Source organism: Pelecanus crispus, chromosome 9 (assembly GCF_030463565.1).
Source record: "Pelecanus crispus isolate bPelCri1 chromosome 9, bPelCri1.pri, whole genome shotgun sequence".
Classification (NCBI taxonomy): domain Eukaryota; kingdom Metazoa; phylum Chordata; class Aves; order Pelecaniformes; family Pelecanidae; genus Pelecanus; species Pelecanus crispus.
Genome location: NC_134651.1, coordinates 39,269,071 through 39,284,233, shown reverse-complemented (window position 1 = coordinate 39,284,233; position 15,163 = coordinate 39,269,071). Strand labels below are relative to the sequence as shown.

Genomic DNA, 15,163 nt, shown 5'->3' with positions numbered 1-15,163 from the left:
TTAACCCTTTCTTGAAAGGTTAATGAGGTTTCAGGGGGGTTTAGTCATAGAATCGTAGAATTGCTTAGGTTGTAAAAGACCTCTAAGATCATCGAGTCCAACAAAGTCCTTGCTGGTGTCCTTCTATCTAAGATGATCTGGTTTTGCTGCACTGCTGGGATCTGTCTTTGGGGTCTTCAGTCCACAGGGGGCACCACCTTTGTATTCCTTTCCTGTGTACTTCCTGATGGGAAGGCTTTGTCCTGAAGTAGTAGTGTCCATATAGAGATCTTCCCCTGGCCCGTGGCTGGGAGAGCCAAACCAGCTCCCACCACCTCAGGTTGGTTTCTTATCAGGAACCAGTTTGGTCTCCAGCACCTCTGGAGTGCGGGGCTCCTCAGTGCAGCCAGCGCAGATTATCTTCAGCAAATAAAGCACAAGCTGGGGTCTGCGGTTCTGCTCGGGGCCTTGGGGTACTGCCAAAGCGGGCCGCAGTAAGACATTAATGCTCAGGTCCCTCTGTCCTGAAAGAGGCCTGATAGCACAGGAAAACTCTGATTACAGCTCCCTTGTACTGTTATATTGTCTTCCTTCTTCCCTCATTACTGATGGGCTGGAGCGAGCCATCTATCTACCATTAATTTGTCTCTGTGTAGCCCAGCAGGAATCTGGGGCATGATTACAGCTCTGGCCCTTGTGTGAGAGCCGGCACGGCCACGGCATCCCCCTGCAAACTGCCTGGCTCTGCCTTGCCTTAATTGTTCCCCTTTGGCCAGTGGACCTGTCTCTTCTAACAAGGGCAGCGAGGAGGGCCGAGGTAATTGAAGCACTTAGCCACACTCCCAAGCATTGCCTCCTGCAGCTAATTAGGAAAGAGGGCCGCTGGGCTCTTGGTTATTTCTTTTAATTGTTTGTGGGTTTTGCATAACAGTGAATGGCAGAAGAGGGATGTGCAGTTAGTGGTGAATTCTTGACTTTGAAATTTGTATAAAAGGTCACTTACAATTTGTTAACGCTTTCACAAGAGTGAATTCAATTAGCAGCTCCGGCAGTCCCTGCACACACACGTGCGGGTGTGTTTGTAAGGAGGGGGAGAGATGGCAAAACAAGCAGGGCGTGAATGTAAAGGCTCTTCATTTTCCTAAGAAGCTTGTGAACTATACAGTAAAGTTATAGGCCCCTTACAGCTTTATGGTCCTCTAAATAGGTCCTGGCAATAAACCCATGAAGAGGCCTGAAAGATCATTTTTAAATGATCTCCACTTGTCCTCACTTTCCATTAACCACTGAAGAAAATAACAAGAGAAAAATTGGTAGAAAACACTCAGGGACCAATTTTTTTTTTTCCATCCTTCAGGCTGGAAAAATTCTTAGTTGAAATAGTGGGTCTTTCACCCGTGTGGCAGCTGCAGGATCTGTGCCGTCGAAGCACTGATTACTCTGAATTTCTGAAGCTTCTTTACAATCCTTGTAATTTGGATGAGGAAATAACAATATAAATTATTTCACTGTGGGCAGCCAATGAGGCAGTGACTTCTTCTCAGTGTCAGAGGATCTGTTATTTTGCTCAGAGGGCTCGTATGTATAGAACAGTAAAAAGAATAAAATCCATTGTAAACATGCACTTTAAAAGATTTATCAGATGCTCATAGCTGTACTTAGGAGTACACATGGTTACAAGAGCACCAATTTGCTTTACTATTCCCTCCCAGGCCCAGAGTGAGACGTATACTTGGAACGATCCTAAATGCACACATGGAAACATGTGTCTTGCAGTGAAGATACCAAGCCAGCTCTTACCCATTAAATACCTGGCTTCACAAGCTGGAATTTGTGCATTAGCATTGATTTTTGGGTTGGAGATACTTTTTGGCTGACTTAATTGAAGATTATTTAGATTTGTCCTCAACACATTTGTCTACTGACTGGAAATCTGCTGTTACCCTGTGAGAAACTCAGGTGGGATGTGATTATGGGGCAGAGCTATTCTGCCTGGAGGTCTCAATCCATGGCTGAGAGTGAACAGTGCTCAATTTGCAGCCATCAACAAATGCAAAACATCCTGATGAGTAAAATGCCAAGAAAAAAACCCCACAGCACTGAGCAAAACAAATCAAAGAGCAAGGTCTTCCCCTTGACCTTCATCTCATGCTTGAATCTCTCCAGCTGGGTGGGAACATTACTTCATTTGAAAGGAAAAGATGTCAATGAGGGCTGAAAAGCTTTGCTTTCACAAAAAGAATTCTGTGGTTATTTCCCCCTGACCCAGGTTTTCATTGCACAGACTGCAAAAGCAGAAGTTTGCAAGGGAAAAAACTCCACTTGTGGCAAGAAGTGGTGTTAGATGGTAAAAGTTTTGGTAGAAATTTTTCAGCCAGCTGTAATCAATGGAGATAAAACCCATGGACAACAGCCAGTCTGTGTGAGAGAGTAAATTACTTTCCTATTCAGTATAATGCAATTGGTAATAAGAGATTTAAACCTCTATCCTTTAGATCTTTTTTTTCCCCAGCTCTGTGGCTGATGTGCAGAACCTGAATGTTATGCCAAACTATGACTTGGCTGTTTATTTTCTCTTAATCCAGGAGCCTGAAGTAGTCAGGAACTGTTACAAGTGCAGTAAATAACTACACTGAAGGAGAACCAATATCTTCACGGTGCACTCAGGATTGTTTGAAGGGGGTAACAGGTCTTACTGCCCAACCAGATGCAGCAGCCACCTGGGCACAGGCAGCATGATCCAGGTGGATGCAGCTGAGAGCTCTACGGTAGCTAATGTACACACAACAATGCGAGCACATACCCAGCCTGGAATGTCTCCAGTAGAAGAAAATGATTCTTGAAATAAAAATTCTTATCTTAGCAATGTGAGAATGGTGGCAGAGACACAAAGTGCCTTTTGCTCTTGAACTGGATTGGATATGCAATTATCTGAACTGATGGGAGTCCTATATTTTTTAACTTGGTTGCATTTTTCTGGTGCCTTCAGCCTGACAGTGATTCCAGTCAGTATGTTTCATTTTTATGATTTGTTTTGTAAGTGTTCAGATCTTTTTTTTTCCTAAAACTTTTGTTTGCCCCAATCTGTTGGATTTTTGTGGCTTTACACTCTATTTATTTGGCTTCCAGTGATTGTGGATCAGATGTGGGCTTGCTGTAATATTCATCTTTCTTGCTTGTCCAGGTTTTCCTGGTGGGTTCTTTCCAGGAACACCCTCTGCTCTTCAGTCTTGTTTCTTTGACATATATTTGCAGCTGGTCTATAGCTAGATGAGCTTTTTTCCCCAGGACCATATATTAATGATCTGAAATGTTCTTTAAGTGTCTCAAAAATGAACTTACCAGTGCACTCTGTGTCAAATAGACACTGGAAATATCTAAGTGCCTTTTGGGCAGCTTTCTAAACTTTGTTCTGGCTGTGTGCAAACATCATGGACACTTTGGTTAGAAAGGCCACTTGTAAAGCAGAAGCATGACCATTGAAGCCTCCCTTCCCAGGGAAGGTGAAAGCTAAGGACAGAGCAGTCAGTTAAGCTGGGAAGCTGCAGGGATAGCCAAGGTAACAGCTGAGCTGCTGAAGGCCAGTGAGACAATTGTCAACAGAGCGTTAGGACAATTGCAAATGATACGAAGAAAAGAGGAGGTACTGGATAACTGATGCCCTTGGCCATTTGTAACAATTTGAAGAAGAGAGATTGCAATGACCAAATGTTTTAGAGTGGTGAGTTTGCTGCAGGAACATGGTGAAAGCAGCTGCCAAAGAATTAAGGCCAGTTTTAGAGAATGGGAGGTGGAATGTTAGGAGGAGAAGAAGTTAGAAGGAAAATGGGATGTAAAATTCAGGAAAGGGACGGTTGAAGTGAAGGCAGACGGTAGGGGGGACCTGGCAGGAGACATGGGGATGACAGAGTGCCAGGGAAATCCTGCCAGCACACCCAAGGTCAGCCCAACCTACAGGCCAACTGCCAAGTGGATGGCAGCATGTCGGAGGCAGGGTTATGGCCATGCAGGGTTTGAAGGAGGTACAGGTGTAGGATGGCAGAGAATGGCATGTCTGTGCAGTCCTTGCGTCCAGAAATACGTTCTGGGACATAGTATGTAGAATTAGGAAACTTGCACTACTAAGAGGCAAATGAAAGCTTTTCTCTAAAAGCAGCCCTGGAAATGCTGGACAGTGTGTTCATGCTGAGGGTGTGCTCTGCACTGCTAGCTCTTGGGGAGAAAACTTGTGCTTGGGGTACTAACAGTGCACTGGTGTGTTTTGGCTTCAAACTCCTTGTGTGACCTTGCACAAATCAATATAATCTAAAATTTAGCTGTAGAGAGCATCCATTATCTTTGTGCATACTTCTAGCTCCAAAAATGACTAATGTCTGCTAATTTCAGTGCACAGTGAACTTCAATCAGAAGAGCTGGATAGGAGGATAATGTGGTTCTGGACATCTACTGGGGTTTCCAAATGCACCTTGAATACCAAGCTGTATTGACATCAGTGAAGATCCTGGAGGTCTTCACAGACCCTCTGTGTCTTTTGATCTCCAGTATGATCAAAACCCAGCCCACTCAGTGCCCTGCATCCTCCCTCTTGTAAAACAAGGTCATTACACAAAGACTATGGGGGTTGAATACAACTGCTAGTAGCACTGTATTGTGGGGTTATTTTAAATGAAAGGACCTAGGGCTTGGGTCCAGGAGGACAGCAACCGTAATCTGCACACATCTTACAGCTCTGTAGTGTGTCATGCACAGAGCACGTGGATGGGATGGGTTGAGCTCCTGGAGGGGAGGCATTGCCATTGATGGGCATTTTCCTTGAAAGAAAACCTGTATGCCTGTTTGTGGTGGGGCTGAGGCAAGTGAAGCTGAGCACGCATGCACTGTAATGTGGTCGTTACCCCAGCGCCTGCGCTCAGTGGACACGTGCTCTCTTGCAAATTGTGGCTTGCACAAGGCAGCTCTTGTAGAGATCAGGAGCTGGAGCGTGAATCGGGGGAGCCTGACTGGAGGATGCCCCATGGGGGAGGCTGGGACCCCACCACATCCTCGTTACCGCTGACCTTGGCACGAGCACTGCCTGCTGATGGATCGGCTATGGAGCTGGACAAGACCCTGGGGAACCACTGTATTATCTATTATTGTCCCATCAGTGCCTCCCCTGACCCCTCCCAGCTCTGAATGCCACAGGCATCAGGGAGGGAATAAATCTCTGTCTGATACTGAGAGAGAGAAGGGAGCGAGAGCAGGAAAAAGGAGAGATGAAAAATGTCCTTTTTATGACTCTCACAACAAAGCTGGCCACATGATTCGTAGCAAACATTTCTCTGGGAAAAGGGAGGGAGAGAACTGGGGGGAATCAGCAAAAAAGCAGAGCTGCTTCTCTCCCCTGGAAGATGCCCATGGGGAATTAATAGAGGGGTATGGGTGACCTTTGAAGGTAAATATCCCAGGAAAGGAAAGAGGCCTCAAAGCTTCACAAAGCTCACTCCAGTGTCTGATGCTGCCTTGTGAAATGCTCCATGCAGCACACATCCACCATGAATGGAAAGCAGAGGCGTAAGCGATACGCTGTGCTAGAGGGAGCAGCAGGGCCAGGGCGTGATTAATAAGGCACTAAGAGCAACCACAGCATTTGTGTTCATTCCTATTTGGGATGTTCCAGGAGAGCTCGCGCTTGTGAGCTTGGGGAGAACTCCTGACCTTGGTGTCTTTAGGAGACAGAAGCCTTTAGCAGCGCAGCCCAGAGCCTGAGAAGGGGCTGGAGATATGTTGCCAGGGCTTGAGGAACCCCCTGCACGTTACCCACTGAGAGCTGCAAGACCACAAACACATTCCTGTGATAGCTGTTGAGTTGTTTGGGCTTGTAAGCCCCTGTGCTGCTGTTCCCAGGGAGGCAGCCCAGCCCTGAGGCAGCATGCTGGCACTAGCTGCAATTCCAGCTGCGCAGAAGAGCTGCAACAGGGCTGGAGGTGCAGACTGGGAGGGTTTGCCTTGGCGCTCTGGGGGTTGTCCCAGGGCGCTGCCGTCATCAGACAGGGTGGCTGCAGCAACTTCCAGTGCGATGGGAAGGCGCCTTTGCTCTCTGGCATTCTCAGTCTGTGCTGTGCCTTGGGCTAGGGAATGACATGCAGGCTCTGTTCTTGTTGAAAAACTTCACTGCACCCGAGATGTTTATCAAAGTGGACGCTTCTAAAGGCAAGCAAGTGCTTGGAGTCATGGAAAAAGACCACCGTTCTCTTCTGCCCCCAGACAAGCATGTCTCTTAGTTGTGTGTGCCTTCCCAATTAGCAGCACTGAGAACGCAGTCGTACAGGGCTTAAATTCCGAAAGCAGAAGCAACTTAAATCCATTGACAACCACGTAATTTTTAACAGGGCAGGTCTTGCTGAACCTGGTCAGCTGCGACTAGGGACAGGCTTGGGCTGGGGAGTGCTCACCAAAGCTGGTATCTTTAACTTGCCAGTCATGGAAAAGTATGTTAAATTCCCACTTTTACCAAAATGGCTCTAACAACTCCTTGGTAATCCCAGTAATTTGATTTTGTCTATAACGTGCTTTTAAAGTAAAGGGATAAATACAATCAGTCTGCATAAAAGGTAGCTATTAAGGAGCAGGCAAGTTGTACAATAATAACTTTAAATTAAAAGCCCTTTCCCACTACTTCTGCTGTTGTGGGGTCTGCAGATTTTCCTTAAAACTTTTGAAACGTGCCTAGACTTCTTACAGGCAGCCATTTAACCTCCGTTTATGAAGAAATAAAGCAAAATTGATGTTGATTTTTGTCTACATTGGGGGATACTTTTGCAACATAAAAGCCCTTTTGCCTGCAATTTGCAGAGCAGCCCTGTCACATCGGTGAGGGCTGATACTGATAAAGATAAAGCTTTATAGCTGGGGCATTTGCAGCTAACAGCAAGCTAATGCTACATTTTCATTTTGATGCAATTAATGTTAATGTCTGCTACGAAAATTGTCATTAAATACCATTTTAAAATCCATTCAATTTGCATATGCAAAGCCCATTTACTATCATGTAAAATACACAGTGCTGTTCATCATGTCTTTTCTCTAGAATTTGTAGCTGTTATTTTTCTGGTAGTGATTATTATCCAGCTCTTAAAATGAAACCTAATGTCTGATCCAGACCTGCACAGAGCAAGAAAACCTTCCGTGCTCCAGCAGCCCCTTTCAGAGGCTTTGAAGGCTTGTTTGTGTTGGACTCGCACTGGCTCTTCCAGACTGCAGTGCCCTCCAGCCTCCCTCATGCTCTCGTGGAGGACAGGCAGTGGAAGGACCTAGAAGTGAGTCTAAGCAAGGTGTCGATGTTCTCCCCTGCAGACTCCCTGTTGCACAATTCCCTATGAGAAGTCAGCACAACAGGCAGTTGGGAGCTGGTATGTGAGAGGGACATTAAATGGGTCACTTCTAAATCCTGTACCTGTTTGAACCACAGGCAGGGTTCACATATGCTGGATCCTTTATAAAAATCTTTTGGAAGATGCTGCGATGCAAAAGACCTAACTCAGTGTGAAGCCTTAAACATCCTGCTGCATTGCAAGGGATGAACTGGGTAGGCTTATGCCCTTCTAGAGGGGTTGCTGGGGGGGGAGCAGCAGGTATCAGTTCCCCTCCAGCCCTTGGGAGGGAGCCCAAGAAAGCATGAGAGAGCAGTGAAAAGCTGCTCTGCCTCCATCCTGCTGTACTACCAGTTTCTGCCCAATGCAGGAAGGTGAGCTAACAAGTGGGAGAGAGTGGGATAAAGAACTTGATCCTTAACTACACCCAGAGTATTTCAACCAGTGCAAACAGGTAGAAATGCTGTGGCTCTGATCTTCTGACCCTGGGAAACCACTATTCTGGCTTACAACTCTTCGTGTTCCTTCAAGTTAAAGGATTGGCATTGAACATATTTTTAGGAGGTTCCAAGCCCTTAGTGCCAGGGGCAAAGGGGATGTGTTGTGGTATGTAGATTAGATTTAGGTAGTTGATTATCTGACACATGTGCAATCAGACATGGAACTAATCCTGTGACTCAGCTGCAGCATGTCCCGGTTCAGGGGACTTATGTTTTGGGGACGCTGCTAGCTGAGATGTGGGGGAGATGCAGATGTGAGGGTAGGGAGGGATAATCTTATTCTGAGAAGGCCCCCAAGCCTTCCCCCTTACCGTGCTGTGATGCCGTAAGTCAAGTCTGCAGGTACTTTAGGAAGACATTTCTTGACATAAGTGTAGTCATCATCTTTGCGCCGAATGTCCTTGGCCTTGTAGTACAAATTAAATTCATGGGCTGTGGTATAGCCGGCCTTCAGAGCACCACAGTTCATGGTGATGAAGTCTCGGGGCATATTCTGAACTAAAGCAGTCCTGGGCTTTACCGTGTTCCAGTGGCCTATTGCTGGAGATGGAAGGAAACACGAGAGGCAAAAAGATCAGGAATCTCAGGTAACTCCTAAATAGGAAGGCAGGCTGATGGTTGTGCACCATGCACAAGGGCTTTGCATGGCTTGTGTGCATTTTGCCATGGTTTCACTGTGAAGTGAACTTCGTGTCCCATCCCACTGCATTTCATATGGGGACATCTCCCATCTGAATTGGATGTCTTCTCATCCTCCACCCTGGGTTGCTCAGCAAGTCTGATTTCACCGGGGAATTGTCCCTGAGAGCACAAAGTAGGAGCTTTCTCAAGTTATGAAAGTAGCCATGTGTATCACCCTTTGCAGTTGCTGTGACCCTCTCTGCTTGAGCTCTGTGTGATCCTATAAAAGTTTCAAATATGACAGAGAAAGTTTACTAGTCACCAAGCAATTTGGGTGATATTAATGAAAGTGGGTGAATGCTGGAGTTCTTCACCTCCAGCTTGGTAAGAACTATTGAAGGGCACTGGGAAGAAGAGGAGAGTCCCTACTATAGCTTTAGGACTTCGTTGCAGGTCTGTATTTTAGGGTGTTGCCATACCTTCAGGGACTCCTCCATCTGTCCTGTGGATATACAGCCCATATGAAAAATCAAAACCTGGCAGGGTGTAGCAGTTTCTCTGGGGCTTCCCCACTTCTGCCTGCAGAAGAGTGAAATTAAGAGAGAAGTGTAAAGACCTTTCCTGGTAAGTTAAAACCCCTGAAAATAAAAATTTGTAACAGAATATAGCCACGAGTATCAGGAGTGGCTCTGGCTCCACTTGGCGTGAGTTTGAATCCCACTGTCTGGACACAAGCGAGTGTGACGGTGCAAAAGAAGAACTCACAGCCATGAGGCTTCACCAGAGCTGAAGCCTAAGGGATGCTGAATTTCACATAGGTTTTCACCTGAGTTATAAAGTGACCCAGCCTTGCTGGAAATTGGGATCCTGACTCAATATATATGGGCTTGAAGTCTCCTTGTTTGGTTAATTTCTCCTTTGGCTGGGATGCCCAGCTGTGGTGTCTGCTGGGGAGACTGCAGCTAGTCTCAACTTTCCTTTGAGTTATTTCATTTCCAAGTTGTGCACCCTCCTAGAAAACTGGCACAAACTTCCCCAAGCACAATCACGTCACTGCTCCTGCCTGGGAATAATCAAGACGCAAGGCATGTTGCAGGGGGAGGATAAGGGGGATGAAGAAGGCGGAGCAGAGCCTGGGGTTTATAGCACAGAAGAGAACTTGAGCTCAATAACCTCATTTCTATTTAGCTTTAAAATGAACTCTTCCCCAGTCCATGTGTGTCCCAGCCTGGTGGTGTCTGTGGGATTAGCTGACCTCCCTTCACCCCTTTGTCTCTACCCTCCCATCTCCATGGTGAAGTCACTGCAGGATGTGTGTGTCTTGAAACCTTATTGCTGCTTGAAAGGGAGGCGGTGGAGGAGGGAAGGGACGAGAGCCTGGCAGCCTGGGTCTGTGCGTTCCTGCTAGGGGAAGCTGGAGCAGGCTCAGGCAACAAGTCCCCTGGAGCACTGAGGCATGGTGTGGGTGCTTTGGGACAGGTTATTTGCCATGGGAAGGGTGCTGGAGGAGCTGGGAAGTTGTACGTATCAGCAGGTCTTTTTGGGAGAATGAAAGTGCTGAAATGCTACTCCAGTGCTTCTCACGGGTGAATCATTGAATGCTAACATTGAGATGACCGTTATTACACTCCAGAGTGAACGCTCACAGGATCAGGAGATGCTGAATCAAATGCAGCCCTTTCTGCAGGGAGCAAATGAAGAGAGTGAGACTGAAAAGGAACCACCTCCAACTTGCCACTACGGCAGGTTGAGGCTGTATGGCAGTCAATAAGGGACGCTGCTTACCGGAGCTGCTCGTGTAGGAACATCATCCAAACCCAAATTTGTGTTCTGCTCCTAGCCAGCACGGTGCAAACCCTGGCCAGGGCCTTGGAGCAGCCATGGCTCTCCTGTACACTGCCAGCCTGGTGGCCCCTTTCCAATGTGCTGTTAAAGGGTGCTCACCAAGATGCTGCGGAGCAGCTTGAGCTGTGCTGCATCACCCTCAGCTCAGGCAAAGCTCTCACTGAGACAGTTTTGCCCAGAGAGCGAGGGTTAATAACCCCTGCCCAAAACAGGCACCTTTCCAGAGGGCTCTGTGTTGAGGTCTCTAGAATTTGCTCATAATTCCTCAAACTTTTTTGCCTGTAGCCATTTCTTTGTGCCTTCAGTTTGGAGTTTCTCAGCTCCCATCTCTATATGCAGCTACACAAAAACTTAAAAGCACGTAGTGGCTGTGGCGCCGGGCTCCTCACCAGTGTGTCCAGGGGTGAGATTGTGCCTGCTTGCTTGAGTGACTTGCCTGTGTTGTGAAAACAGGTCTGCTCCTTTGCAGATCCTGGCAAACTGGCTGTCAGCTTTGCCAGTTTGTGATCATTGGGATGAAATCCTCTGCACCTGCAAGCCCATGCAGTGCTGCTTTCAGGTAAAACCAGGGTCTTGCTTCCCAGGTCTGGGAGGGAGGTTCTTCACCTTGGTCCTGTTAAATCCATGCAGTTGTGATGCTGTAAAGCAGGTGTGGTATCCTTGTGACTCTCAGGAGCACAAGTTCACCAGAAAATGAATTTTCTGGGCTTGTTGAGATCCTGTGATAGACTTGAAAACCCCATCAGCCTCCTTGCCCTGTGCAAGGCTACACATCCTTTGTTGCAAACAGACCTTAATAATTAGCTTTTTGAAAGCAATCGACTCAGCTACCTGATACAACCTGTGCATAACGTGGCTGCTTTCCTCCAGCTGCCTCCAGTGAACCTCTAGCAGAGGAAGGGACTGTCCCTTGCAGATGTGTCCAGCACTAGCATGATGGGAGCGAGTGGGCTTTTAGTGCAACTGAAATATCACACGGCAGTGCTAAACCGTATGTGCATGCTGCGTATGAGTTTAGGGAGATCGTGCAAAACGTATAAGCCGGTGCCAGGGATGATAAAGTAGCTTTCATTGCTGATCTATTTCTCCTGTATTTACAGGCATTTGTACGCTAGCTATTTTTAGATTAGTTGTCACTGATATACAAGGGAAATGGTGTAGCCTTCTTCAGGTGCATGAGAAAAGGCTTTTTCCAGGGATCATGTTCTGATACTGGATCAGCTAAGTGAGGTCAGAAATCTGCTATGACGGCAAAGGTGTGGCTGATGGGAGAAAATTGCTGAGAAACTGCAGGAAAGGAGAGATGTTTGTAACCTATGGCAAAGCTGCTTCCAGACCTTCAAATGCAGAACTCTGTAGAATGGAAGAAATTACAGGATTTAAAGATTCCCTTTTGCAGACCACCTGAAGTTAACACAGTTGGGTGTTTACTCCGTCGCAAAATGAGTGCACGCTGTTTCCTTTTATGAGCGGGTGGCATTTTACAGTCACTTTGCACTGAATAAATAAAGCTGAAGGTGCTGGATAATTAATTAAAAAAAAAAAAAAATCTGGTCCAATATGTTGAACATGGAGAGAACCTGTGCCTGAAGAAAATCAATGGACTCGGAGGACTGTGGTTGCCTGCCAACATCTTTTACCCACAAAAGCAAAGAATGGGAAGGAGGTAGCAGGGATGAATCTTGCTCAGTGTAATCCAAGATTACAGCCTTTCTCATTCATAAAGTAGCAAAACACTGTTGCAGCCTCGCAGGCTGGTTTCATTTGCTTGTCCTGGGGCGTTGTAGGTGTGCTGTGTTGTAAAGCTGTGGGGAGAGCGAGCCAAAGTTGATGCAGAATGTCCTTTTTTCTTCCCCAGCTCCAGCAGTTTCCTGTGTTCAGGTTTAGCCTGTCACAAAGCTGCTTGGCTGGAATACAGATCTGTCTGACAGCTGTGCCCATCAGCAGACAACTTCATTAAACCTCATTAAGATGTCATTTCTCTGCCTTATTTCCCACCTCTTGGCTCTAATTAAAACCATCTCTCTCTGCATCCCAGGCGGTCCTAATTTTCTCTGGGTACCTTCTGCAAGTTTTCTCCCTTTACGACCTCAGTGAGGAAAATCTGGCATCTTAAATACTGTTTATCCAGCCCGTTTGGAAAAAGACAACTCTAGACTTTTTTCTGAAGCATTCCCAGAGCATCCTGCGGAGATCATCACCTTCTCCCAGGGCTGCAAGAAATGTGTGCCGAGGCTTTGTTTGCTCTCTCAAACTGTCTTTAAGGACTCATCTAATGCATCCTCTCCCCTTGGACATGATAATTCTCACTGTTGAACCAGGCGTGTCTGTCCGGGGTTTGGAGGATGCCATGCTCAGAGTGGCTGTGCCGCAGCAGTGGGGGTGTTTGATCAATGGGGATACCCTGGTCGGCTGAAGAGCGAGTGGTGTTGGGTGTATCAAGCTCCCTGGCCTTTGCCAGGTAGTTTCTGATTTGTGCAGCCCTGGGTTTGAGCCCTGGATTTGTATTTGAGTGTCTAATGGTGTTGGAATATGTTCGCTGTGAAGGAAGAGGAAGGCTCGGAAACGTGTCTGTTTGTAAGAGGTGGGAGCATTGTAAAGGCATAAGGAAGTACAAAACCTTTAAGGATTCCAGGTTTTGTTGCAAGACTTATTTGTTTCATCCCCTGGTGTTTATGGCCCATCGGCACACGTTGCATCAATTTTCTGAAGATGACTGAGACTGCAAGAGGGGTAGGAGATGTGTCTGTGTGGAGAGGTACAGTGAGAGATGGAGGTATGGATTTTTAATCCCTGCATCTAAGGCAGCCCTTCACTGGGAGGGGATGCTGGGGAAATCCATGAATGCTCTCTGCTTCGACTCAGCCGGGGGCTGCTCTGTCCCCTCCGTGATGGCTCTGCCCTGTGGAGGCCTGCAAACCCCGTGCCAGTGCATTTTCAGCCCGCCAGGCCCTGCTTCCTTCCCTACCTTCTGTTCCCCTTTTCATTACACCCCCTTGTACAGTAAAGCCTCCCGTCACGCTGCCATTACTATTATTATTGCAGATTTACTGCACTTGCAGAGTGAAGTGATTGCGGTGACAAGGCCCAGCATTTTTCCCTCCTTCCCCCCGCGACAGCTTGAAATCAAGCCCTTCATTTGCATTTACATGATCTTGCTGTGCAGCTTATGAGATCGGGAGATTTATTTGCTACTTAGCTTGATGTTTGATTACACTCTAAGAAGGCAGTGAGCTACAAAGTGCAGGGATACATCAGAACTGAGCTACTGAAAGCCTCTGGGGGACAGTAACTCAACATCAGGTTTAGGTAGATGAGAAAGGGAATGTTCAGTGTTTTGAAAAAGGCAAATTTGATCAGATTTTTTTTTTTAAAGGTGGAGGGAAAAACTTACTTTTCCTCTCTCACAAAAAATGGTTAGGAAAACAAGAACGTTGCTAGAAAAACACACCTGAAAATCTGGATTTGTTAGTGCAGAAGAAATCCTAGCAGGGGCTGGTGGCTGCTGGGCTGCCTGCCGCTAACTGCTTGTAACTTCCACTCCCAAGAAGATTATTAATAATAAGTTGGCACTTATCTTCGAAGCTTTTCATAAACATTGAAGATCAAAGTCAAAGGAAGTTTTACTTGATGAAGGACCATGAAATCTTGGCCCTGATTTACTAACCTTCAAAACATGCCACTGAGCATTAATGCTGCTGTAATAGTGGGGAAACTGAGGCAGGGAATTAATGTGTGCACACAGGACAGCAGAGGGAATGGAGCTTGGATTAGGGAGGGAATCAGACCTTTCTGGTACTCTGCTGTATTCAGAGAAGGAGACCAAATTATTATAGTGTCCCACAGCGGTGTGAGTCTTCCAGAGAAAAGGGTGATAGTTGGGCAAACTGCTGCCCTCGGCGTCAGGAATGGTAAAGCTCAGGGATCTTACTGCGAGTTTAACCTCTACCCCAGGTAGGGTAGAGACACGGCTGACCCAGAATATGTCCACACGCGCAGTCTGCACTAACCTGTGCTCCTGACTCACCGGCACTGGGAGCTGTAGCCTTATTAGCTAGAAACCTTTGAGTGTCAGGTCTAAATTTGAAAGATTTTCCCCTCTAGTAGCTACTTTTTGCATAACACTGGCACCAGAGGACTGCGAGTATGGGTGGGATGTAGGCATCCCCCTCGCTGGGTTAGACACCGGTGGCGCAACTGGGCTGCAGACGGCAATTCCAGTCCCAGGGTTCTCCTTACCCAACCCCAGGCACCAGCCGGCCCCGCACCATCTTCTCCACTCACAGCGGGGCCATAACGCCGACAACTGAGAGCCATGCAGGTAGGTCCCCGACACAGAAACTTATATCTAAGGAAACGCACCCGTTATCTGGTACAGTAGCTTCGTGTGTGAACAGTTTGTACTTAGCTTTTAGTCTTGAAAATTGCCATGAGATATGCTATTACAATTAATCATTAAAGACTTAAGAGAGAGTATACCCCATTACATAAAAGACTCCAGTGATGATCTTTATCCAACTTGTAAAATGGGCAGACTTGATGCGACTGAATAATTTTCCTCTCATCTGCACAAAATCATGAATGCAAGTCATACTTTGAGCCTGAAGTGAACACTGCGAGACCAGCCTATAATTACCAAAACAGAAAAAAAGAACAGCGTTTTCTAATGAATGACAAGCCACTAGGTGGAAATCTAATTTGGTCTAATTAAGCAGCCTTTGTGAGGATTTCTCTTTAGATGAAAAGAGGGAGCCAAGGAGATCTAAATGCAAATGAACTCTATCATTTTGGTTTTAAAGGGCCAGACAGATATGAAAGTATTTGTGTACACAATACTTTCATTTGACTTCATGGGTGTATTCACCT

At 46.6% G+C, this 15,163-nt stretch overlaps 1 protein-coding gene across 1 annotated transcript in view; it reads right to left on the bottom strand.

The window, feature by feature from the left end:
- Positions 1-15,163, bottom strand: part of CFAP77 (cilia and flagella associated protein 77) — a 61,685-nt gene that overhangs the window by 15,852 nt on the left and 30,670 nt on the right. The window contains exons 2-3 of the mRNA XM_075716703.1: positions 8,932-9,031; positions 8,143-8,371 (exon numbers count right to left, since the gene is read on the bottom strand). Coding sequence (XP_075572818.1) covers positions 8,143-8,371; positions 8,932-9,031 — 329 coding nt within the window. The remainder of the gene's footprint in view (positions 1-8,142; positions 8,372-8,931; positions 9,032-15,163) is intronic.